Source organism: Notolabrus celidotus, chromosome 4 (genome assembly GCF_009762535.1).
Source record: "Notolabrus celidotus isolate fNotCel1 chromosome 4, fNotCel1.pri, whole genome shotgun sequence".
Lineage (NCBI taxonomy): Eukaryota > Metazoa > Chordata > Actinopteri > Labriformes > Labridae > Notolabrus > Notolabrus celidotus.
In genome coordinates, this window is record NC_048275.1 from 8,545,070 (window position 1) to 8,572,648 (window position 27,579).

The 27,579-nt window shown below is 37.9% G+C and overlaps 1 protein-coding gene across 1 annotated transcript in view; it reads left to right on the forward strand.

Annotated features, from left to right (window-relative positions):
* eys (eyes shut homolog) overlaps positions 1-27,579 on the forward strand; it is a 286,827-nt gene that overhangs the window by 132,642 nt on the left and 126,606 nt on the right. Inside the window, exons 27-32 of the mRNA XM_034681752.1 lie at positions 7,227-7,323; positions 9,274-9,381; positions 12,304-12,449; positions 23,513-23,684; positions 24,014-24,092; positions 24,492-24,691. Coding sequence (XP_034537643.1) covers positions 7,227-7,323; positions 9,274-9,381; positions 12,304-12,449; positions 23,513-23,684; positions 24,014-24,092; positions 24,492-24,691 — 802 coding nt within the window. The remainder of the gene's footprint in view (positions 1-7,226; positions 7,324-9,273; positions 9,382-12,303; positions 12,450-23,512; positions 23,685-24,013; positions 24,093-24,491; positions 24,692-27,579) is intronic.

Consider the following 27,579-nt stretch of genomic DNA (forward strand, 5'->3'; position numbering starts at 1 on the left):
CAACGTGGCTGAGGGCATAGGTTTAGTTTTGGGTGTTTGGGTTCAAAATAAAGTCATACAGTTCAGGATCATCTGCATTTCATTTTGATTATATTAATGCTTTTTTTCTTTGAAAGAATATATAAATATATTAATGCTGATTAATACAAAAATATCATTATATTTCCCCTTATGTTCAACCTTTACATTTGATCACTGATTGTCTGCCGTTGGTAAAGTTGCCAGGCTGAGTAGAACCCCAGCAGGCTCCACCAATCAAATGACTAAAGGCGGCGTGTGTGTAGCCGAGAGGCAAAACTCACAGCGAAAAAAACAGTCACAAAAGCTTCCACTGCATCTCATGAAGCTTATCGCTGTAAGCACAAGGTAACAGCCAAAGGCGACCCAGATGAGTGTGTCTGCATTTGTATCAAGTCAGAGTGCTTCTCTGTGACATCTGCTGCATAAGGGGCACTTTTTAAAGGAGGAGTGACCTACTCACACTCTACCTGTAAGATACCTTAGAGTAGTTTGGACTGAGTATGTTCCATGTATTTCCCAGCAACACGATGCCCTTAAGGAAAGCCAATAAGTGCATTTTTAAAGAGGATTTATACGGTTACTATACCATTCTGTTTGCACTGTTGAAATGCTAAATCACTTCTACTCGCTCTGGGAGAATTCAACAGTTTTTGTCCTCTGTAAGCTGAAATATTACCTAGCAGTGCCTGCAACCTGTCACATTACAAAGTGACTATTGGTACAAGCATCTTAGTTTAGTTGATTCATTTGATAGGGCTTCAAAGTTCATAGAAAAATAGAATCATCTCTTGTCACAGTTTTTTGTGTGATGAGGTACAGTGACACAGGGGACACGACTGCGGCCAGCTCATGTATCTCTATTATTTTAGGTCATTTTATGGAGGTGACTAAGTTTAGCACAGACCTCTGAGACAACACACCTGCAGGCTTTCCACATGGCTCTTCACACTTCTCTTTTCAACATTCAGCAGATTTCTGCTTCTACAGTGTGCATGTTTTAGGTAGGAGGCCTAATAGTTTGCAATTTAAGCTTTAATACCCATGTGCAGGTGGCCGGGGGTGTTTTCTTAACTTGTTTATTTGTGCATTGCAGACAGTTTAATTGACTGAAGATTAATAATTAGGCTCATAGTACCACAAGTTGCACTGAAGGTAAAACTGCAACCAGACCAGTTTTACAGTGTAAATAAAGAAATGTGATCTGTGTTCTGAGAGCGTAGTTAAAGCATGAGAGAGGCTGTGCTTTAGTACGTGAGGAAGAAGTTGGAGTCTGCATTTATGAATAATGAATAAAAGCAGGCCTGGGTCTGTAACAGCTGTACGGTAAACACATTTTAAATAAACTGAGTGTTAAATCATTTTGTGCCTTCATTAGCGGTGCTGAAGAGGTGGTCCAGGTGTGAAGCAGAGGGGTAAATTGGCTGCAGAGGCTGCTGTTTACATGACAGGAGAGCTCTATTCTTAAACTGCTTATTCAAGTAACCCAGATAGTCAGAGTGTGTGAAGCACTCACTGGCAGACTATATTTTTGGATTATGTCACAAACATGGCAATTACCAAAATGTATGCCTGGTGTTTCTGTCAATAATATCTGTTTTCAATTGTTTAAATCAAGTATTTTCTGTCTTTCAGGATTGATGATGTACATGCTTGTGTCACATTTGGTTTGTTTCTGACCTCATCTGAGAGTAATATGTTTTTTGCCATTCAGAATCAGAATCAGCTTTATTGGCCAGGTATGCTTGAACACGCAAGGAATTTGACTTTGGTAAACTGTGCTCTCTTTGTACAAGGCATAAGAATAAGGCAGACAAATAAAAAATAAAATAAATATAATAACAATAACATCAGCTATAAATACAAAAGAACAACAAATAGGCATGACTGATATGTACAGACTAAAATAATATGATAAAGTGCAGTGGTGAGTAGCAGAGGTAGTTTTTACATTATAAAAATAGTAGTTAAATAATACAAAAAATAGAAATATGGAATTCTGCTTGGAGAATTGTTGCATTGCATATTTACATGTATATGCATACAAAAACTCAGCTGCACGCCTCCTCACTCACTCCCGCTCCAGAGACCACATCACCCCAGGCCTCCAGAACCTCCATTGGCTTCCCATCCCCTCAAGAATTCAGTACAAGATCCTACTCATCACCTACAAGGCCCTCCACAATCTAGCTCCCTCCTACCTCACCGACCTTCTGCAGCCATATAATCCCTCCCGCAACCTCCGCTCCACCAACACCAACCTCCTCACCCCTCTCACCAACCCAAGCACCGAACCTGGGGGGACAGGGCCTTCTCTGTTGCTGCCCCCACCCTCTGGAACTCTCTCCCCAACACCTCAGATTCTCTCCCTCACTCACCAAATTCAAATCCGGACTCAAAACACACCTATTTACAAAGGCTTTTAAACTATAATTGATTTATTTTTTTTCTTGTTTTGTTTTATTTTGCTGCCTTGCTCTTCTTTGCTTTTTCTTTTACACTGTTTTCCTTTGCTTTTCTATTATATAATTTTATTTTCCTGTAAAGCGCTTGGAGAATCTTTTAAAGCACTTTTATAAATAAAATGTATTATTATTATTATTATTATTATTATTATTATTATTATTATTATTATTATTATTATTATTATTATTATTATATTTACAGAGAGTATTGATCCAACAGGTATGACACTGTAATGGTTCAGTGTTCATCAGAGTGACAGCCTGGGGGAAGAAACTGTTCTTATGGCGGGTTGTTTTTGCGCACAGTGATCTGTAGCGCCTGCCAGAGGGGAGGAGTTTGAAGAATTTGTGTCCAGGGTGTAAGGGGTCAGCGGTGATGCTAACTGCCCGTTTCCTGGCCCAGGACCAGTACAAGTCCTGGATGGGGGGCAGGTTGACACCAATGATTTTTTCTGCAATCATTCTTGTTGCATTATGAATTGACAGCACATGCATTTTATAAGAGAAATTAAAACACTATCCAGGATGAACGGCAACACTTACACCACATTTGCCTCTGTGCAGTCATAGATGGCAGCCCTTCGCCTCCAGTGCAAAATCAGTGCAAATGTCAGTGTTGGCTAATTTCATGATGAGAAAAAGTCACAGCAAGCACATACAGCTTTATACTGTAAGGGTTATGAGTATCATTCATTCGCCTATAAAAGGAGGATGTCCTCGATCCGTCAAAGACAGAAGCGCACTATTTTTGATGACCCCTCTGGGAATGCATTAAAAGGCCATAAGTTCATTTTTTATCATTACATTTCTCATGTTTGATGTATGTATTTAATTCACTTACAACATACATGGTAGAGTAGTTATATGTGGAATACAACATCACAAGTGTCAGGGTGACAATTTCTTGTGTGGGCAACGCATTAAGAAATTAAATAAAGACTTTTAAATGGAAGGCGTTCAACCTCTGTAGCTGTACATGTGGCACACAGGCATTCAATCATTATGGCAATTACATTTACATGGAGGAGCAAGTTGACATCACATCAAGTGATGAGAATAAGTTAACATTCCTTTTAAATAACACTGTATTATAATCTACCTTTGTATGAAAATAAACTTGTTCTTAGATTAATTAATTCTAATCCTGAAAGTTGCAAAGGAGTTATTGATGTAATGAAAAGGGAAGTAACCATTTCATTCACACTAAATCACAAACACTAATACTCACGAGATATTGAAATAATTATCAAGGTTATCAAAACATGAATCTAACAACAATTAAAAATGCAGTGTAAATCGCCCTAACACAGGTTAGGGTGATTATATATTGCTGTATCCATACTTTGTCATAACCCCAGCAGTAAGCATTAAAACAAGGAGCGCATAAATTGTGAAGTGTGTAAGAGTTACAGCAGTTGTCTTCAACTTTCCAACTTCAGCCGTTTCAAAACAATCCCAGAGCCCTAAGTTTGCTGCATGTTTCAAATAATCTGAAGTATAACTTTGACTGTCTAACGACCAAGTTTGAGTGAGCTTTTCTTGGTATCTTCTTTGTTTGGAAGTCATACTGTATGTGTGTCACTGTGCTGGTTGTTTGAGGCGGTAGGCAGCTGAGTCCCAGGCTGGAGGTTGGCCTGCCGCTCCTGGGCTGGAGGCCAGAGGAGGGAGGGGAAGGGACGAGATTACTTTCGTTGGCGGGCATGAGTCTCCAGGGAGAGAGAGAGAGAGTTAGGGGTCCTGCTTGTTATAGTCCTCTGTAAAAGTGGGTGTCAACCTCATTTGTTGCAGTGTGAAAACTCTCTCCCTCCTCTGCCTGCTTCTGTCCATCTTAATCTTCACTCTGACTTTTTAGAGAATTAAACTAATTTGCTCGGACCATATCATTTAAATTGAACATGTCATTTCAAAATTGCAGAAAGACAGTGACCAATGTCCGAATCACATAAAAATTGAATAGTATCTCACATTGCAACAGTCATATTGCAAGATATAATGTCTAGAATATCAGTGAGACGTCTGGTTTTATTTTAGATGCATTTGATTCACATTGTCAACTTATTGCAAGTATTAAGGATCCTTAGGGTTTCATTAATATAAAAAATGTGTTTGTGGTTTGAAATAGTCCAAACCTTTCGAGTTCCTCCTCTTATTTCTCAAGAGAACCATGTGTATGCATGATCTCAGCTACATGCTTACCATATATATATTCCTGTTTATGTGTAGAGAGAACAATATGCATTGTTTTTGCAAAATTATTCGTTTACACCTCACAGTCAAGGCTCTTTATGCATATTACAAAAGCTTCAAATTACCATGACCTGGATGACTGAGAACCTTCACAGACTAAAATGCAGAAACAACCTTTTGCATGCTGTGTTGAGAATGAAACATTCTGATTGGCTAACTAAGAGAACAATGGTTTTGTTCTTGAACTTCACGTGTGTGAAAGACTGAACACTTGAATGATTATCAGTTTCTGTTTGGCATGAAGATGATAAATGGATTAAGAGATCAGGGACTGAGATTTGAGATTAGATGTATAACAGCACACAGATGTCAGCGCAGACAAAGACTGTAATCTATACATCACAAGCTGTGGATAATATGATTTTAAATGACCCCCTCTGAGAAATGGTTGCATCAGACTGACAGGAACGTTGATAAGAAGACTGTAGCCGTGAATGTAGCAGTCCAAACTAAATTCATACGGTTAAAATGAAGACATCACTCCTGTTTCAATTGAAACGTCCATCAATGTTAGTTCACTTTCCACAGGGGATTACCCACAATTTCTTCTCCTTGGAGACATTCCCAGGCAGCGGCAGTGATTACACACTGTAGCTGCAGCCAGATGATGGAATGACTGCGTGAGGACGCGCCTTGGGTATCCCTCTCTGTACTCTGTCAAAGAGAAGCCTCCAGTCACTGCTCATGGCAGAAGATGCATTACATTGTGGTGACATTCGAAATAGTCCCAGAGGTCCTCCGCCATTGTTTTGACTGACAGGCCAGCTTGGGAATCCTGTGCCGCCCCATAATTCACCAGATGCTCTGTGAGCTCTGTGGTCTCATGGATTCCCCCTCATTCAAACGTCCCACGATGCACCAAGCTGTGAGCAGCGTCTCTGTCTTAGTTTTTTCCGTTATCATCACTCTTACGCTGGAGATTTGTCTTCTTAATTTTAAGTGTAAAGACATACAAAATATTTTATTCAGCTGATTCAAAATGCACAGTGAGAGTTGCCCAGAGGGCTCCATCCCATATTTTATTCAACAACTAAATAATCAACAGCGTGGAGCTTCATCTGGCTGAATAACAAACCAGAAATAATGGCTCACAATTTCTGCATCCATCCACACTGAGAAATTTATGGCCTTTCTAATATACTGCCATCTGTGGTTAACAGGACAATTTCAAAGCACTATAATGTCAAAACTCATTTTTACTATGAAAGAGAATTCAATAATGTTACCTCTATATAAATGTTATTATTTCATTGGAGACCTCAAATGTATGTGCTACTTGTACATTATGATCATCATGCAGTAATCTGCTGTAATAAGGGTTTTGTACATTCATTCTGACGTATCCATGCTTCCCTCAACGTTCCTCATGTGACCTTGTTTTTTAAAAAAGTGATCTCACTGTAGAGATAGTCTGCTTTGGAGTGCTTTTCCAAGTGAGCTAGGGAGCTGAGCTATCTCAAGAGCTGTGTAAGGTTTTCTTATATTGTCTGGCAAGATGGGTTCACTTGGGCTGAAGTGGTGGGGCCTGATGTGATATCTTTTAATGGTACCCAGCATGTCTGAGCAATGCCCCTGACTGGCAAAGGTGAACTCAGTGGTCCAAAACAACTAAAACTAAGATAGAGTTAAAACCACTAATATGATCTTAGAGTGAGGGAAATAAAATCCAATTGGTTATTATTTTTTTAAGTTGGATAATCAAGTGCTATAATTCAGTGGTATATCAACATATCCAGCATTTTAAATCATGACTAAGATTTTCTAGGACTCTCTTGGTTAAGTGGTTACCCATTTTATTTGTTTTAACCTTATTAAACAGCATAATTTAGTTCAGCTTGAGCAGCAGAAATACATACAGTATATATATATATATATATATATATATATATATATATATATATATATATATATATATATATATATATATATATATATATATATATATATATATATATATATATATATATATATATATTTATATATATATATTGGGACTAGACCAAGATCAAGCAGCAGAGGAATCCCTCCGACAGGCACAACATTACGAGCTCCCAGCTGCCTTCAAAAGTACAACATAACATCCGTGCTGATCTGCTTAGCCATCGTGCCCCTCAACCCCCTAATGAACCAGGGCAAAAGAGCTCTTGGGCTTAGTCTCTCCCTCTTACCCTAACTTAACAAGATGTCCCCCTACTCGCTCCTTTTTCTCCCTCACACACACACAGTAAAATGCACACTCGCTCACACAAGCACACACCTCCCAAACCCCAAACCACTAACCCTCAGACCAATCTGTCTGTGGCACTAAAGTATTATTAGACTTACAAACTCTCAAAGGGGAAACAGTGAGTGCTGAGAGCTGGAAGATGAGATATGCTACAGGGGCTACTAGTTCCATTAAAATGGCATTCACTGGGGCCTTTGTTATCATCGGCCCTGACGTTTTCAGGATGTAGTGGGGCTTGCTGATCCATGACCATCTCATCTATCTTTCAGGATTTGAAGGAAGTTGGTGTGAAATTGACACCAACGAGTGCAGCTCAAACCCATGCCAGAACCAGGGCGACTGTGTGGACCGGGTCAACAGTTACAGGTAAAAATCGACCAGCTTTTCATTTCTGAGGAGGCAGGGAAATGTCAGACACTGTAGTGATGGACTAGAAACATTAGTCAATCCAGTGTATCAGTACCAGTAACAGTTCTGTACCGGTTTGAGGGAATGATTCTGTCATTTTGATTTCCCTGAGCCTCCTTTTTTTCCTGATTTCATGACCTTTTGTAAATGTATTTTAATACATTGAGGAATTCACTATCATGAGGATGAATGAGGTCAAATTGTTAATAGTCTTGTTAATAGTCAATTGGCCTTTGGCTTATAGGTTTCAGGTCTATTAGACACATTAAACCACTGTTGATCTACAGAGACGATTGCGGTTAGTCTGACTGTTTTTAACATTATTTGAATGTAATGTAATGATTCAAAATAACAGCAGGGAAGAAATACTTCTAGCCTTAAACAGTGTTTTGTGAATGCCTCCAGAAGTTTAATAATTGACATCAAGACACGATATGTTCATTTTAAAATAAGGTACATTCAATTATTTATTAACAAGTAAAAAACCTCAAGTCCTGAGCTCTAAGTTATATGTCATATTTTCTCTGTTATTTTAGCACACAATGATTATTTTTTTAAAAGAAAAAAATATTGTAATTGTTTTTTTGTTGGAATGTACTGGAAAAAGCTTTTAGACTTGAACCACATCAGCCCAAAAATCACAAAAGATTGCTTGCTTGCACTAAAAGTCCCACATTTTGAACAAGATGTATTTGTTTTCTGTAAGCATTAAGTTCTGTTTCATTATAATCACTGTGTGCACAGTGCAAAAAGCATTCTTTTCAAAGTGGGCTTATTAGAAAGAAAGGTACATTAGGGGAAATTCAGTTTTTTCACTCATGCTATTTTGGACATGCTACACATACAGTTTTTTGGTATATACATATAAATGCACACACATGCAGTGAACATGCTTAGGGAGAGATGTCAGAGTGAGGATACTGCCGTCAACCAGCGCACCCCGAGCAGTTGGGGGTTCGGTGCCTTGCTCAAGGGCACCTCGGCAGTGCCCAGGCAGGTTTTATTGAATTATTTGAATATGGCTTAAGGTATTTTTGGGGAGTCTGGTGTTTGCAAGTTCTGTTTTGGTTTCAAGTTATGTAGGTTTGCAACACCATAAAAAACTATTTCAGAAACAGGGTTTGAAAGGTCATGAACAACCTGAAAATAGACATTTCTAGGCCTGGAAAATTTGGGGAAAAACAAATAAATTAACAAAGTTTGGGAAAAGTCTGTGAATGTGTGGTATAAAGATATGTAAGAAATGTATTGAAAAATGCATTTTTTTGGTATCAAAAAACATAGCTTGTCATATATCTTAGTAAAGATATCCTTTGACATGGATCTTTGTTCTAATATATATATATATACAGACATTTCAGAGAATATATAGTCATTAAAAATTGCCTTAGAGTCATGGGAAACTAATGGAAATGTAGCGGTAGAAATGTGTATGAATTCTGTAAAAAAAAGTGTTTGTGATTCTTAGGAAAAGGGGCAACCACTGAAAAACATCATGACATCATGCATGAAAATATGTTCATATAACAGCTTTGGTCATTCATTGATGATGTACTCAAGATTCTTTCATTTTTTAATTACAGATACTGTTAGAATCAAACATGCACAGATCTAGAAAACCATGGCTCTCTTCATGGCTTTCGTTCCATGGCTTTTAATTCAAACAGGTTATTACATGCCAGATTTAAACAATCAAAATGACTGTGTTCATAGTCCTGGCTTTAAACAGATGACAGGTTGTGGCCCATATGTTATTACGTTGTGTGTACCATCAGACTAAATGTGATGTGTAATTAATATCATTAAACTTGTAATGATTTTTTCACACTGTGCATATGCCAGTAGGAACCCCATAGATCTTCTTTTCCCTTCTGAGACAAGATATCAATATTAATGATTTTTTCCCAGCTGTGATTGTAAGATGGGATTTTCTGGCCTTCAGTGTGAGGAAGATGTCAACGAGTGTGCCTCCAGCCCTTGCTACAATGCTGCTACTTGTCAAGACCTTGTGAACAAGTAAGTATGAATATAGCCTGTTTGTTTCTCTTTGGTTTGAGATTTTAGTCTTTATTTATTTTGTCCTTCAAAATATGGAATATTGAAAAAATAGGACAGGCAGAATTAATTTATTATAAATAACGCATGCACAAAAGCGTTCTCCAAAGACAACACGTGAGGTTGAGGCATATTCCATCAAAGTGTTCCTGTTTATATAACGAGGCCGTCTTCATCCTTGACACACATAAGCTGCTATCCTAAAGACAGAGAGTGAATTCAGCAGGAACACATCATGTATCTAGATTGGGCTTCACTCCGCTGGTGCTTCTCTCTGCTGTGCTTAATGGGAGCCCCGGGGCTTCCAGGCTTAGTTGGACAGATGGGTAGAGCAGTCCCAGGGCCAATTTAAGTCCTAAATGGTTTGTCTCCAGTTTGTCTCCCGTCATGATTTGGCTCCCATGTGACCTGGCCCTGCTCAGAGCACTCCTCTGATTGCACAGTCCAGGGAGTTCACATCAGGTGTGCTTTAACCTCACTGCCCACTGCAAACACTACACAGGCCGCTATCTCCATCTCCCTGACCCAACAAGCCGAACAGGTTCATCCGTGGTGGAGTGATGAATCCTGCTCCTCTGTATACTCACCAAGTCCTCTTTGTCTTTCTGACCATCCCCCTTTTTCTTACAGGCCCTGTGGGGAGTTTTAAGAATAGTGTGACTCTTATACTGATGACTCTTAATACAGTGAGATTGTTGCTTATTTTTTATGCTGTATCTTAGTGTGTGTATCTGTGTAGAATTTGCCTCCAAAATGGTCTGCTAACACTTTGTAAGTTAACCAACAGAAACAAATCAAAGTGTTTTTGTTACATCACAGTTGATAAATTTGCATAGCAACAGATCAATACACGACCTCATCACCCTGCATCCTGCAAGAGTTGTCTTGAACAAAGAAAAAATGTTTAAAAGAAGAGATCTGTATAACATTTATTAGCTTCCACAACAAATGCAAGCTTTAGGAAGAGCAACATCTTTTTGACAGTGCTCATGGGAAATGCAAGTTTCATCCCAGGAAAACACTATGAATTTCATCCAAAGGAAACTCCTCACAGTGACTGTAAAATACAAAAAGTATGGTGCTAAAAAATAAAGAAATGCAAAAATTGTAATGAAAAAGACGTCTCAGACAAATCTACTTTTTCAATGCTGCTGGAAACCTAGCTTTTAATATTCAAAATTCTCATCTAATGTTAAAGTTATGTTGTATTAAACCTCCACATGTACTTAAGTGAATATTATTCTACAGAACTGTTAAAAAAACAGCATTTTTCACACTTAAGACCATTTTTCAGGACCATGGGAACATGGCACATCATATTTCCACAGGCATGTGAGAGTGCGTGTAGTACAGCCTTGAAGAACATTTTTGAGTCATCAGAGTTAGAATAAAATAAGATAAGATAGTATAAGATGGTGTACAGTACAAGAATTTCAACAAGAATATATATAGAAAAGAAATGTTCATCAAAGATGACAGATTGGCCATAATTCTCCTGTCAGCCACCACTTCCACAGGGTCCAGGACTGAGCTGGCCTTCTTCACCAGTTAGTTCAGTCTTGCTCTCCTGTATCCTGTCCACCCACAGCAGGTGAAATCCTTCCAATGTGGCGTTCGTGTCCGGTGTTAGCTCTGTTAGCATGATGAGGGAGCATCTGCATGTTATTCACTTAATTTGGTGGGCTTTGCTATCCTTATCATAGTTACCATTTAGCATGTACATCCAATGCCAGCTAAGATGTCTCCGTCTGTTCTCAAAGCTTATAATGTGACGTTACATTGTGGCTGTGCAGCATTACTGTATTATCAGGAATCTAAACCCCCTCTAGTAGCATTTGGCACCCACAGCTAAAAAGGACATTGTGTAAGTCTGAGAATACTTAACATCATGAAAGGCTGGAACGTCACTCCAACAATCAAGGTCTGCACTCAACTCCCAAATATCAACTATCAGCCACAGCTATTAACAACTTTCAAACTACACTAAGCCTGGATGTTAAAGGAAACCACATAGCAACACCTGTTATATTTAATATGTTCAGTTTGCAGCACTTGTTGCGTACTTTGCACTGGATGCAGTATTTCTAAGCTTAACCGTTTGCAATTCAAACCCATTATCTGAAGGGTTTCTAGAAACTTAAATTACAGTATTTCAGATTTAAATTTAAACCTATTTAAACTTTTCAATGGCTTCTATATTATACATGAGAAACTTAAAGTCACAGTAGAAAGATTAGAGGGTGTTTTAGTTGCTGGTGACTTTACGGGTGATATAACTGGACAGCTGTGTTCTGCCTTCATGACAATAAATTCTGTTAGCACATTATAGAAATGAGTTAAGATTTAATTTACTGATGAAAGCTGCTGTTAAATAATCAAAATATGTTGTTAGGATTTCAGCAAAGTAATGGTTAATTACCTGTATATTTTTTACATCATTTACTAACAGGGTAGGCATCTCCTCTGAGGGTGGTGGTCAGGGAATTTTAGAGTTAAGTACAGCTGCAGAGAGAATTCAAATGAAGCAAACTGCATTATTTGGACAGGTTAAGGTTTTCCCTTCAGTATAAAGTCATCAAACATAATTCAAATGAAGTAAGACAGGGAATCTTAATGGCTGTCGTTTTTGTATAAAGAGCTGTCGGTCAGTTGGAGAATGAAAGATGGATTTTCTGTGTGTCTTGGATTGAGGATGTTGGATTTGAAACACACTGTTTTTCATTTTGAGAGACCGAGCAGCTTTTACTTGAAAAAAAAAAACGACATCTGCACATTAATTCTCAGACCTGAAATCAGAAAAGCGTTCTATAATTACTGACTACAGGCTAGTCTTGACATTTTTTTTTATTTCCTAATGATTGAGTGTTATCTCATCTTCCTCAGGTTCCACTGTGTTTGCCCTCCTGGTTATTTTGGAACGCTGTGTGACCTGGATGTGAATGAGTGTGAAGTTTCACCTTGCCTACACGAGGGCATCTGTATCAACACGCCCGGAGGCTTCGAGTGTGTCTGTCGCCCTGGATACTCAGGTAGCTCTTTTGCCCTCAGGTGACATAAAGATCAATATGTGAGTCTAAAAAGCTTTACCATGACTTCTGTGGCTGCACACCACTGAGGCAACTCTTACACAGATCTTGTATAGTGTTAAAAAAAAAAGCTGCCTCACAATGCTTGCTTTTAATTAGCCCCGTCTGTCTTTGCAAGATATAGTGCCTGCTTTTCAGTAAAGCTAACAAGAGATAAATTCATGTCACCTGTTTAATCTGATGAAAATGTCACATTGTCTGTTAGTGGCTTTATTTCATTTCATCAGCCTCTTTAGTCTCAGAACCTCATTGTTGTTTTACTTCAATCCATTTGTCTTATTTTCCACTCTGACAGATATCAAGCTATTTTAGCACCTGGGTGTGTGCATGTGTGTGTGTGCACTATCTAAAGCCAATTCCTGTCAAGGTGCCGGGAAGATTAATTTCATTTGTCTTCCACACTGTATCATCAATTTATCCTTCCCCAGTAGAGAGAGGGGGGGAAATCTCTGAGGTATTGCTACTCTGGAGAGCAGATCCTGACACGCATGGCCCAATTCCCACAGAAGCAGCTTTTATTATTAGGCCTACGCACAGCATAGTACAAGTCATTACTTTTCTGTTGCTCTAAGCTCATCGGAGGAAACAGGGTTCCCCCAGAGAGCCGGCGAGTGGCCAGAGGATACAGTTTGGATCGACTCAAACAGAGAAGAACTCACACAAAATATTTGCTCCAGTAAGACGAGAAACAAGCTTTTCAAAAAAAAACTTTTCACTAAACCAGAACCAGAGTTTTGTTTCACGACTGCAGCTTTGTGTAACTTATTATCATTCTGCTCTAATCCTACATTTGCAGTCTTATAGGGGGATTCATCACATAGTGTTTTTGCAGCCTGATTGGAATTGATTGAAACGTAATTCTGCTTTGATGTTATGATGTGTCATCTCTTCTTACCCTGAAGGACTCTAACTCATTGTGTCACTCGGTGGTATTATGATATTATGTGCTTCAGCCATGAGGGAAGTCAAAGCATATGGAGTGCCAACATTCATTTTGATTGTTACAGTTGAAGCTACTTACTAATAAATCACTCCTCTGCTATATCTACTCACTTCCATGGATGTATTAAGCCTTGATGAGACTTAATTCCCACTCGCAGCACCACACATACTGAATTTTCTCAGCAGTTGCTTGTTGGGCGGTGTATACTACAGCTCTAACACTTCCATGTTCAAACTGAAAATTCAAGTGGACTTCATGAGAGTTTATGCAATGGACTACCACAAAATGCAGTCCATTGCATAAACAAAATGAGGCATTCTGCTTATAATCATTGACAAATACAACCATTTAAAGGTGACATATGCAAAAAGAACTTTTTAATGGTTCTCTACCTGAAATATGTGTCCCTGGCATGTCTACAAACCCCCCGAGAATGAAAAAAATCCATTCTGCCCCTGTTCTGATTTCTACACCTTTCTGTAAATGTGTGTGAAACGAGCCGTTTCAGACTTCTGTGTTTTTGTTACGTAACAACAATATCCGGTCTGTCACGGAGTCAGAGCTCGGAGCTTGTTCAGCCCAAAGACTGTATAAAATATAACTCAACTCCTCCTCCGTTTTTCATTCCCTGCACAAATGTGTGCTAACAAGGAGCTTAGGAGGGATGCATGCTAGTTGTAGGCTGTCTTAATAAACACAAAGGTCGGTTTTACTCCCGACGTCTGCAGATTTGAAGATCTAGTGGATGATTTTTATTTACCATGGATAAGTGCTAGCGCTAGTTAGCATAGCCACATAGCTACATGTCGTAGCTGTGTACCAAGACACACGTCAACATACTGACAAATAAAACAACAAGAAACACAGAATCTGTGACCAATGGTTCAGAAAGGTCCTGCTGCAGGCGCCTCTCCGTCAGGATCAGATTCTGAATCAGATTCAGAGGGTTGAAGTAACGCGATCTGTGAGCAGCCGTGTATATTCAGCCAACATGTAAACATTAGATCAACATGCCGGAGAGCCGAGGGCACATCCACTTCCTGAGGGGGCGTGGTCAGAGAGAAAACAGAGTGTTCTGAGGAGGACTGAAGAAGAGGGTTTTTCAGGCAGACCAAAATCTGATTTCAAAGTGTTTTTTTTAGCTTAAACTTTAAAGACATGTTTTGGGGACCTCTTAGACCAATATATATTGACGAAAAAAGCATGATATGTCACCTTTAAGTGTTTTACTGTAGAGATATCTGAAGATCCAGTACAACATTGTGCCTCCAGGTTAATACCGATGCATCTAACACATATCTACTTTCAAGACTGGCCTTTAAAAGACCAAAACAAGTTAAAGCTGCTTACATTAAATCACTCTAGAGCTAAATTTGCTCTCTTTAGCTGTCATGACCCCTTTCTCCTTCCTGCATTTCTACTGTAACAAAATGTTCTTGATGTTTGGGTGAACGCACGACTGCACCTGTTCTCATCAGCCATAAACCTTTCCATATGTTCTCATGTTTTTACTGTAAAAAAAATCCAGATTTCACCCGTTTTATTTAGAAGACCAGCACACAATAATCCATATTTGAGAGGTGGGTGAAGTATTGCATGGTAATCCAAATTATTTACATATTAAGAAATACAAAATGCTCACTTTTGCTGTAAACCCCTCCCAAAGATCAACTATAATACAATACCTTCATATAATAATAAAATGATTATAATACATTTTATTTATCACGCACTTTGCATTCTGAACCAATCTCAAAGTGCTATATGACATATTAAAATGGCAGGACGAATACAAACAGGGTTAAAAACAGGCAGTAAAATGCAGACACTTGTTAAAAACAAAGTAGTTAAATAAAACAAGTAAAAAGCAGCAGGGTAGGTCAGATAAAAACTAGATTACTACTTATCCATCCAGCACATGTCTGCTTTTACGACTGCTCTTGTTTGTTAATCAAACTGTAAAAACCTAAATAAGTGTGCTTGGAATAAAATACCTATTCTGGTTCTTATTTGGAAAATTGTTCAGTTAAAGAAAGGTTTTATTTATCTATAAACCTTGTAGTTTCAGCTTATATTCATACATTCATTCTAAAAACAGCTCATTACCTCCCTTGTTTAAAGATGTTTCACACTGAAAACATTCAAGCTTTAAAAATAGAATCCAAGCAAGAACCCCAACAATTGCTTAATTCATATTTCTGACACATTCTCCGGCTTTCATCCTATTTTTTACCTTTCTAAAAGTCTGTATGACCCACTTAGGGGAAGACATTCATATTAAAGACTTCCTTTTTTTAGATCTTACAGCGCTTTTGACTTCTTCCCCAGTCAAGTGTCAATATGAATCTCTTGTTCAATAACAGTGCTCAGTTATGGCTCTAACCTCATCATGAGTAATCATGTTTTATTTTTACAACTGGTTTCACTCTGTTCTCCATGTGTCCCAGTGACAGACACTATAAAGCATGCTGGTTCCTATACTGTGAGACAGCTGCCTGCGTCTCAGCTGTCTGAGTGTTATTTAGGATGTTTTTTCTAAAAGGCTCTGCAATCTCAATAATGTGCTGTTTAACTGTACTCAGGCGCGGTGTTGTGTACCGAGGTCAGAAGCCATTACAGCGACATGATTAATGGGTAATCTTGTTTATATAAATCACGCTTTAAGCACACTATTCGTCACCTTGTCTTTTTTCTTCTTCACCCATCATTAAGGAGCGTGTTCCCTTGAGTGATAGTACAGTGCAATCAGCACATTGTTGTAGCTTCCTCAGTCAGCACATTGTGTGAGGATGATGATGTTGTGGCCCTTGTGATGCTGTTTGCTGTGCAGGATTCAGTAAATTCATCTTTATTTATTTTTTGCTTTGTGGGCTTGACTCATAACATTTGGTCTTATGTTTGTCTTTGCAAGTGGACCTCTGATGCAATTAGTTGCTTGTGGAGTTTTTGATGTGAATGAAATTAAGTTTGCAATGCTGTGAGTTGTGTAATAGCATCATGGTGTTACTATATTTCTAATGTTGTGTTTTACACAGAACATGTGAAATATATGTTGTTTATGGTTTACATTAGAGATAGACTGATTAATCTGTCAGGCCAATTTATGGCATTTTGAAAGAACAAGCATCAGCCAATGTCTGCGCTCATGAAGCTGATTAAAAAATAACACAAATAATGTCTGCAGACACTGCAGGCAGCCTTATTAGAGTATAATGACATGTTTTCCTCCCCCTGATTGACAGCATATCAAATGTAAAACAATAACTGGCGAGTGTTATGATGTGTGAAATAATATAGTGAAATATTGCTTCTGACATAAATATCAGTCAAGTTCTGAGATCTAAAGCATAACTCCATGTATTTTTCTATTTCATGAATTAATTAAAAATCCATCTAAAATATGTGACTGGCTTAGATAACCATTGAACAATGGATGTTATTGATAGTAAACTATTTTATCAAATGTAAATAAACAACAATAATGTGATAGCAACATTATATATATAAACCATCGTTCAGCCTGCTCAAGTATTATCAGCATCAGCTGTGAGAGAAACAATGTAAGTTGAATACAAGTTTCCACTGGTATGTGACCTCTGTTTATACATGGAGTGTTGTTCATAGTAGTAGAAGTTTGTTGTTATTGTTTTTATTTATTTATATCAATGTCATGAAGCTAAATTTAAGCAACAATTAATCCCAAGACAAATTTCCAACTATATTGTATTGTATTGTATCTAACTGTATCGTATTGTATTGTATTGTACTGTATCATACCATATCATATCGTACCGTATCGTGCCGTATTGTACCGTATCACATCTTATCGTATCTTATTGTATCTTATCTTATCTTATTGCATTTTATTGCATCGTCTTATCTTATCTTATCTTATCTTGTCTTATCTTGTCTTGTCTTATCACATTGTATCTTATCTTATCTTATATTATCTTATCTTATTGTATCTTATTGCATTTTATTGCATCGTGTCTTATCTTATCTTGTCTTGTCTTATCACATTGTATCTTATCTTATCTTATCTTGTCTTGTCTTGTCTTATCACATTGTATCTTGTCTTATCTTATCTTGTCTTGTCTTATCACATTGTATCATATCTTATCTTATCTTGTCTTGTCTTGTCACATCTTATCTTATTGTATCTTATCTTATCTTGTCTTGTCTTGTCTTGTCTTATCACATTGTATCTTATCTTATCTTGGCTTGTCTTATCACATTGTATCTTATCTTATCTTGTCTTGTCTTGTCTTATCACATTGTATCTTATCTTATCTTGTCTTGTATTGTCACATCTTATCTTATTGTATCTTATCTTATCTTATCTTGTCTTGTCTTGTCTTGTCACATCTTATCTTATTGTATCTTATCTTATCTTATCTTATCTTGTCTTGTCTTGTCTTATCACATTGTATCTTATCTTATCTTGTCTTGTCTTATCACATTGTATCTTATCTTATCTTGGCTTGTCTTATCACATTGTATCTTATCTTATCTTGTCTTGTCTTGTCTTATCACATTGTATCTTATCTTATCTTATCTTGTATTGTCTTATCTTATCACATTGTATCGTATCTTATCTTATCTTGTCTTGTCTTGTCACATCTTATCTTATTGTATCTTATCTTATCTTATCTTGTCTTATCTTGTCTTGTCTTATCACATTGTATCATATCTTATCACATTGTATCATATCTTATCTTATTGTGTCCTGTCCTGTCCTGTCCTGTCCTGTCCTGTCCTGTCCTGTCCTGTCCTGTCTTGTCTTGTCTTGTCTTGTCTTATCACATTGTATCGTATCGTATCATATCGCATCATATCCTATCATATAGTATTGTATCGCATTGAATCGTATCGTATTGTACTCTATCATACAATGTTGTATCGTATAATATTATATTGTACTGTATGGTATCGTCACAAACATGTTATTGTGACTTAACACTGTCTTTTATTATTTATTATTTTAGTTTTGCTATTTTATGTTTAGGGTGCAGAATTGAAATGTGACAATACAAAGGACTCAAGACAATAGAGAATGAGAAAGAGAAAACAATCCAACCAGAGCTTGCATTAAAAAAATCACAAAAACAAACAGCCAAACAGCCAAAAAAAAAAAGGAGGAGGGAACCACAAATTAATTTCAGTTGTGTTAAAGTTGGTGTCATGTAAACTGAGAATGGTTTATGAGGCCACAGTTCTTGTGATTTCACATTACATATCCTTCACTCATTAATCCCTCAAGCAATATCAAACAAGCAAATTGTTTGTGTTGCTGTATTAACAAGTGTTTGTTGAGTTAAGTAAGCATTAGTCCTTAAAGTTGTTTCAGGCCCTTGTTGAACAGTGTGAAGTATTAAATATTCAGAGTGTGATTCCAGGCCTCATTTGTAGGTCAGTCCTCTTTACGCTTTAGAGCCGAAGTGTTTTCGACTTCAAACTGAAACAAAAACATCAGAATGCATAATGTGAGCATCCGTCTGTGGATAATGTGAACAAGATGTGGCATAAAAATGTGTGTGTTCATCAGATCAGATTCTCTACCATCATTCTTCACTTACTGCTTCATTTCTCTCGTCACACTTCTGCATTACATTACCCATAGTTCATTGTGTGTTGCATTTTTTTCTGTTTTTATTTTTGGATTGTTTTAAGTCTTTGCAGTGACTTTTATTTTTTTCAGCTTTGGCATAGCTTTTCTTTTTAAAGATAAATGAAAGAAGTTTTGCACAAGAAAGCATTCCTTTTATTTTCTGTGCCAAGAGAAGTTGATAGATGTTTTGGAAGCAGAAGACCGTTTTTGTTTTATTCCCTCTCATGGTAAATCACAAGAGGGGATAAATAACTTCTTGCTCTTTTTGTTACCACATTTGTTTGCAGCCTGCAGATGAAAAGCTAACCAAATGATTCCCGATGGGTCAGCCAAAGTTTTTTTATCTCTCCACCCCTGGAAGTCTTAAATAAATATTTGGGGAAGCAGATGATCTTTTCACTACTTGAGTGCAAAATAACATAACTAAAAATGCCTTTTTGAAAATGTTGCTTGAACCCAGTCAATCATTTTGAAGTCCTTAGCTCAACCAATCACCTGTGTGTATCTCTTTAATTGGCTATAATTTAGAATACCTTAGACAGTCAGCAGTGTGTTTCCCTTAGGTGTGTAGTGATTTGTTTGCAGGAGGGAGACACATTTTGGCAGCTACTGATATCTGGTAATTTCTTCACAGCTTGAACTCTCTCCTCCTCTTCATTTCTTCTGTGACCTTGTTGCTATTTTTGTACAGTCTGCATAAATGATGAATTCCATCAAATCTCCGACTTATGTAGAGACTCTTCAGACTTATCTCCAATGTGGATGATGTACAGTGAAGACAGAAGTTGATTTGAGGAGAACTGGAGTCAGCACATTTGAGACAGTGCAGTCGTATTGTGCCTTCATAGATAAGCCGCTGTGGAGTCGCAACTGTATGGAAATACAGCCCTTACAGTATGTGACACACTTTTCCATTAGTTCAGTGCTGTAATTCAACAGAGTCCTCTCAGAGATGTTAAAGGGGCCGACTATGGATGCAGCGTGCCTTGTTCTTTTTCTTTCGCTCGGTCATGCCGATATTGCTCTGTATGACATCAGGAAGATCAGACCTGTCAGAGCATGCAACACAGCTCCTGGTACAGGCTCTTGTGATATCACGCATTGACTACTGCAACTCCTTACTTGCCTCCCATCATGCACATTCACACCTCGGCAGATGATCCAGAATGCAGCAGCTCGACTTATCTTCAACCAACCCTAAGTAGCACAAATCACTCTGCTGTGTTTACCCTCCACTGGCTCTCAGTTACTGCTTGCATCAAATTCCTGTAGCTTAATTACAATATTTACAAATTAACACCAAAAAAAAGCTTCTTCAACCCGGTGTATTTCCTCCTGCACTGCCTGTCAGCACCTGTGTCTGACTGCACTTTAAGCTGTTAGTGGCACTCACTCACGTTGTCCCCTCCTGTCTACATCCTTGCTTGTCTTGTTCTTACCGTCAGACTTGAACTTAATGATCAGTTAATTGTACAAACTGTACAATCCCCACTTCATTGTCCCACTACTACCACTATGTTACAGATGTGGCTGTGATCATTTTAAATCCAGCCCAGATTGGTTTTTACTGACTTCAGACTCAAACAGTTAAATCTACATCTGCACAATCTGCATCACATAACACCACTAATCTGGATTGCCTGAGGGAAAAATGGGAAGCAGACCTGGGTGGGGTGATTTCAGATGCAATCCGGCATAAGATTATATAGAGGATCTATTCCTCCTCAATCTGCCTCAGACTAACTGTAATTCAGTTTAAAGTTGTGCATCGCCTGCATTGGTCCAAGGAGAAATTAGCTAAGATAAGGACTGATCTCCATGCAACATGTGATCGTTGTAAACAGGCTCCTGCTACACTACTACATATGTTCTGGACCTGCCCTAAACTTTATAGTTTCTGGTGTTCCATCTTTGAGACCTTTTCTGGAATATATGACACAACAATAGACCCCTCTCCACTAACTTCACTATTCAGAGTTGCCCCAGAGAATTCTCCTTTTAATGGGTGTCAAGCAAACATGATGGCTTTTTGTTCCCCTTTGGCCAGGTGACTTATCCTATCTAAATGGAGGGACCCTGTACCTCCAACATATAGCCAGTGGATAAGGGAGGTCATGTGTCTTGTCCACCTAGAGAAAATCAGATACACTATCAGAGGTTGCACCAGGAAATTTGTTAACACTTGGCAACCGTCTCATATCCTATGTTGAAAACATGGCATGACTCTGTAATCCCATCTTTACTTTTTCATTCTTATTTCTATAGAAATGTACATTTTTTGTATTTTCTTATTTACACATATATTTATATTTTTTGTGTGTGTGTCATGTCTGTATAGATGTTTTTGTTCAATTGTCTTGCTGTGTGCTTATTGAAGATCTAGTGCTGTGGGAAAAAGGAGTAGGACATGTTTGTTTTTGTCTGTGACTGTCCTATGTTAATTTTTTTTGTGACTACGTCTGAAAAATAAAAAAGACTTTGATAAAAACAAAAACAAAAGCAAAAAAAAGCAAAAAAAAAACAGTTACAATCTAAAATCAATTAGTGTTATGCTAAAGCTAAAATTCAGGATATGTTTATTTCCCATCACTTTGTTGGGCACTTTTTAAATGTATTAACTGTTCAATCAAATCAAAAAATTCAAATGCATAGTAAAAAGTCATTGTCTTGAAACTGTTTCTGTGTTTGACAACAGACTTAAACCCAAAGATGTTCAAGTGAGAGTTTTAAGACAACTTATTCCTGTTTACTTTCACAGGTCAGAACAACCATCTGGGGGAATAAAACGTATGCAGTAGTAGGTGTTAGCAGCACAGCTTTAATTTTACCTTCCTTATTCTTCTGTTTTCATTTCCATATACTTTTTTTTTATAGCAAACAGATTCTGTTCTTATTTATTCATCCCACTGTCATCAGTGGGCGGCTGTGGCTCAGTGGGTAGAGTCGGTCGTATATCAATCAGAGGGTTGGCGGTTCGATCCCAGCTCCAGCAGTCACATGCTGAAGTGTCCCTGAGCAAGACACTGAACCCTGAATTGCTCCCTCTGTTGTTCAGGTGTGTGAATGTGAACGAATGAGATCAACTAATACTGATGGTCCCTCACTACATAGCAGCTTCTACCATCAGTGAGTGAATGGGTATGAATGGGTGAACGTGACGAGTAGTGTAAAAGTGCTTTGAGTGGTCAGAAAGACTAGAAAAGCACTACATAAGTACAAGTCCATTTACCATTTACCATCAGTTAAATAAGCTTCTAAAACTCAAACAACCATGTAAGTAAGCTCATATGATATTTTGTGCAATTATGAGGGGTAAAACTCAGATGAAACTCACTGTGGGAGAAAATATTTCTGCCTCAAGCTTTGATTTAGTTACTATTTATGTATGTGCCGATATTCAAAGTCAACGCCAGCATGTATCCACATGTAATAATTAATGAAGCGTCAAAAAGACTCAGGAGGCTCAAGCTAAATCTATTTGAAAAAATGTTCTATAACAGAAACCCTTTTCATCAGCAGCAGTAAAGGTGTTGTCAGTAACGGGAGGATAATGTGTGTGGAAGAGGTGACCTGAGGTAAAATCATGCCAGAGAAGAACTGAGGAATCCTTTAATGCAGCGCTGGTTAACTACACACAGCACGCTCATGTTTACCATGGCTGTCAGTCTGTGATCACTTTTTATCAAAGGGCTCCAAAAAGAGCAGAGAGGAAAAACATGTCATGTGGTGAGGCAGCCTTTCTGGACACTGTGTTCAATGCTGTTAGAAGACAGTTTCTCCTCTGCAAGGAACACACTGGTGTTTACGCAGGTTCTAGTTCACATTCTTGGTACTGACATCTTTGATGTGTTGTGTTAGATTTGTCACTTTTTCATTAAGAAATGTTCCTTTTTAATCTTTTAGTTTTGACAAGCCTAATAAAATGACGTAAAATGACATCATACATTTCTCCTGATAAGAATTTGAAGCCAAACTTTGATGTTCAGTAAATTATCTGCCAGTACTGCAGAAAGAAACCAGTAAAACCATAATAATGTGAGACATGTTGTCCCTCATTGTAAACAAAGCCATTGTAGTTTATTTCTCTCAGTTTGTGATGCTCACAGAACGGTGTCAAAGCAAGACCATGTCCTGGAGCATGTGCAGTGATGTCTCCAGAGATCCAAAGTGCAGTAGAGCTTTATCTGAATTATCCAAACTCAGCTTTTACAAACTTTGTTTTTTCATTTTTGTTTGTTGTTTTAACCGCCTGCATACATTTTTTAAAGGATTAAAGAGAATAGAAAATATCCAGACTTGACAGATTTTTGGAAACTACATCCAGTTTTCCCTTTCTCTACTTCCCTCAAACATGCATGCCTATCATTAAAATAAAATTATTTTTAATTCCTATTTCTTCAGTCTTAATGTTGTTAAAAAAAATGTGATGTTTTACTTATTCATTTCTTTTCCTAGGAGCACGGTGCAATGTCGACATCAACGAGTGTGTTTCAAACCCATGCCAAAATAGTGGGAGATGTATTGATGCTCCTAATCGATACCACTGCTTGTGTCCTGTCGGCTTCACCGGGCTCCACTGTGAAACTAACACTGATGAATGCATGTCAGCGCCTTGTCTTCATGGGAGGTACGGATCTGTCTCTGTCGTTTAAAACTGCAAATTGTGCAGAAATGGAAGGGAATTATTTCTAATTACACTCCTTTCCCACGCAGAGTGGAGGCATATGTTACATGTTGTAAGGTGCTAATGTGATGCACTTACAGGTTGTCTCACTGGTCTCAATTATAGTCATTAATTTTGTTACAGGAGACAACTCCTTTTTTCAAAAGACTGTCTATGTCACGTGTTTTTGCTCAGATGCTCAGTAGAAAACTACACATGTGGATGTTCTAAGTCGATTTCATTCAGTAGAGCAAATGTTACAAATCAATGTATCCCTCATGTTGTGTTCTCAGCTGTAAGGATGGAATCTATTCATACTCCTGTCTCTGTGAGTCTGGATGGACCGGCAGCAGATGTGAAACAAACATCGATGTGAGTAGAGCTTAATTGATAAAAACCTGCAGGGTGTTCAAGAGCAATGGCAGGAGAAGTTTGTAATCTTTATGTGGCCTTTGGTATCGCTAACTCTATTGATCCTTTCTACAAGAGAAGTCAATTGAACTACCAGGATCATGTAAGCAATGTACAAAAACCTGATTAAAAGAAATTGCTTTGTATAAAAGCTAATTGATTTGAAGCACAGCTTGTTCTGGACTCCAGAGATAAACCATTGAGTTGCTTCCAGGGTCAGTGTAAGCATTTAGTTAAATACATTATCTGATCACCTGCTTCCTAGCTACCTACTAATTTATTGTCTTTTTGTTTTTTTAGCCACCCATTGTGCATTATTGATGATCTATTTGATGGATGTCACTGTTTTGTCTTTGACAGGATTGTGATCCCGCTCTCTGTTTGAATGGCGGCTCATGTGTGGACCTCGTTGATAAATTTGCATGCTTCTGTCAGGATGGATGGACGGGCAAGACTTGTGAGACGGACATAGATGTCTGCAACGAAGCAGCTTTTAATGTCTCACTGTGTTTCAACGGAGCCACCTGCATAGACGGTGAAGGATCGAACTTTACATGCAGGTGAGTCGGTCTAGCATTAAAAGTCTTAGAGTCACTGTTTTGATGTAAGTGAGAAGGAAAGGATTCTTTTTAATATAAGTTAAATGGTGAAAGTCCTCTGCTGAGTGCTGCCTGGTTGGACAGTTTTAATGTCTCTTCCTACGTAGGACCATAGACTATATCAAACTATGGACAGAACAACAGCTGTCCTGAGTGAAGCCAGAACTGTTACAGCTCCCCCTGTTGACTGGCTACAGTCACAAGAGGGCACATTTAAGAATTCCAATACACAGTACACACACAGTTTCTGTCAGAGCAGATAGTAATCTTCATACTGATTCATGTCAAGAAGGTTAAGTTACTGTAAAATCGGGAATATACGTTGCACTGGTATATAAGACCCAGTCATATTTGGGGGGCGTGTCCAAAGGGGTGGCCAAGGGTGGCACTGGCACCCCTTGAAATCCAATTGGCCACCCCAGGGGCCACCCCAAAATCCTAAACTATGATTGGCTTTTTGCTTTGTCAGGGGTGGGGTTTCTGTTAAAATCTATAATTTGGGATGAGTTAAAAGGCTGGCTGTAGATTTCTTTATTAGTGCCCTCAAATGGGACTTTGAAAAAACCTATTTTGTAAGTCCTTAAAGAATTGAACTTAGAAGATTTATGCCACTTTGTCATGCTTTTTTTAAGTCAAAAGGTATATAACAACTGTTTAATAATTTAATGAAAGTAGGTTGTGAAGACAGAAAGGGTAATGTTATTTATTTGTGAATGCACTGGCCACCCCTGCCTATGTGAGAGCCTCAGTTGGGCCACCCCAGTCAAAAAGTTCTGGATGTGTCTCAGAAGGAATCAAGAATCAAGCTCTCTTCCTGCTTGAAGACTTTCAAAGCTTTCAACAGAGTCCACAATGTGCAGTTTCTGTGCAACTGTGAAGCTTGTTCCTGTACCATGTTGTTGCAATCCTGCTAAAGTAGATGTAGTGTTTGTAGTTGTGAGGTGCAGACAAACCGTGCAAGTACATTAGCTTTGGCTAGCGTGAGCATAAGCGATGGTCATTTGTTGTGTCATTTATTTTTAACCAATCAGCATGCTGCAAGATTTTTTAACTAAAACCCTCTGCTTCCGTTTTCTTCAAATGCATGACTATGGGCTAATGAGGGAGAAAAGTTGTTATTGAGTACCACTGCTAGAATCATCTTCCTCACCATGCATAAAGCATGCCTTGGCAGCACAGCAGTCGCTTGTTCTTGGAGCACCATCATCTGGGTCATGTACAGCAATGCTTACTTTTTAGGTGACAAAAAAGGGTATTTAAAGTGTCTTATACACCAGATTCTATGGTGGTTATGATTTTAAAACATGATTGATTGACAGTTTTGTTGACAAAAGCGTTCTTCACTGGATTTGCAGAGTAGAGGAGGAACAGTGAGAGAACAACAAACACAAACACAAGTGGTCATTGAACTTTCCATAACCACGTGTGTTCTTGATGGATCTCAGGGATCTTTGCTGCTTTATGAGAAAATTAAACATGCATTACATTTGCTGAATTGACTTGGCTTCACAATTCACAATGGCAGGGATTGGAAGCATGCTGTTCATATTACTGTAGAGCCAATGCGTAGGACTCTTGAACAGTTATGACTCACCTGTGATTGCCACAGTTTGACTTCCCACTTAGTGCAGTAGCACAGAAGTTTAATCTCAAGGGCCATAATGGACATTATTAACTAAATAAGCTGCATTAGTTCTATAGAGAAATTACTGGTATTACTGAACACATCCATCTTTATGTATTTCTCTGAACTCTAAGATTCTTATTGGGCGACTTGGAGACACTTGCTCATTAGTTGAGGTCACTGTCTCCATGTATTGTGCAGCTAAGTCATTATTGAAAAAAGAAATAACTCCACTTTTTGAGATGGTTGCATATTTATTGAGACTATCATTCATTATTTTGGACACAAAATAATTTTTCAGGCAGTGATTCTGAAATTTTCACATTGTTTTGGGATACTTATTTTACTCTCATTTTGAAATACAGACTCCCTATTTTGAGATACTACCTCATTATTTTGTATTACTTTGACATACTCAGTTGGAAACAAGTTATTATTTTTGAATAAAAACACATTATTTTGAGGAATTGATTTATTGTTTTGAGATGGTGACTCATTTTGAAAATATTTACTCTGTATTTTGAGATGTTTTCTTATTATTGTTGATGCACTTAACCATTTCTTAATCCTTATTTTGAGATACCAGCTCATTGTAGAGACAAATTAAGCTTATTTTCATAATGTTGTGATTTAATTATTTCAAGATACTGAGACAGTATTTAGTATTTAATAGTTTGAGATACTTTCTTATTGTCTTGATTTATATTTCGAGATACCAATTCATTATGTTCGGTGTGAAGTCATTCTGTAATATTTTCAGTTTTGATAATGTTGAAGTAGAAATTATTGTAAGATACTGAGTCATTTTCAGGACTATAAATCATGGTAAGTCGACAGAACCTTATAATTAGGTTTATACAGTGGGTATGGAAAGTATTCAGACCCCTTCACTTTTTCTACAACCTGATTAAACATCTCTGGAAAGACCTGAAAATAGCTGTGCACTGACTCTCCCCATCCAACCTCATCAAACTTGAGAGGATGTGCAAAGAAGAAGGGGAGAAACTCCCCAAATCCAGGTGTGCTAAGCTTGTAGCATCATACCTGAGAAGACTGGAGGCTGTCACCACAGCCAAAGGTGCTTCAACAGAGTATTAGGTAAAGGGTCTGAATACTTATGCACATGTGATATTTGAGTGTTTTATTTTTAATTCATTTGCAAAAATTTCTACAAAACATTTTTCACTTTGTCATTATGAGGTATTGTGTGGAGAATGTTGAGGGA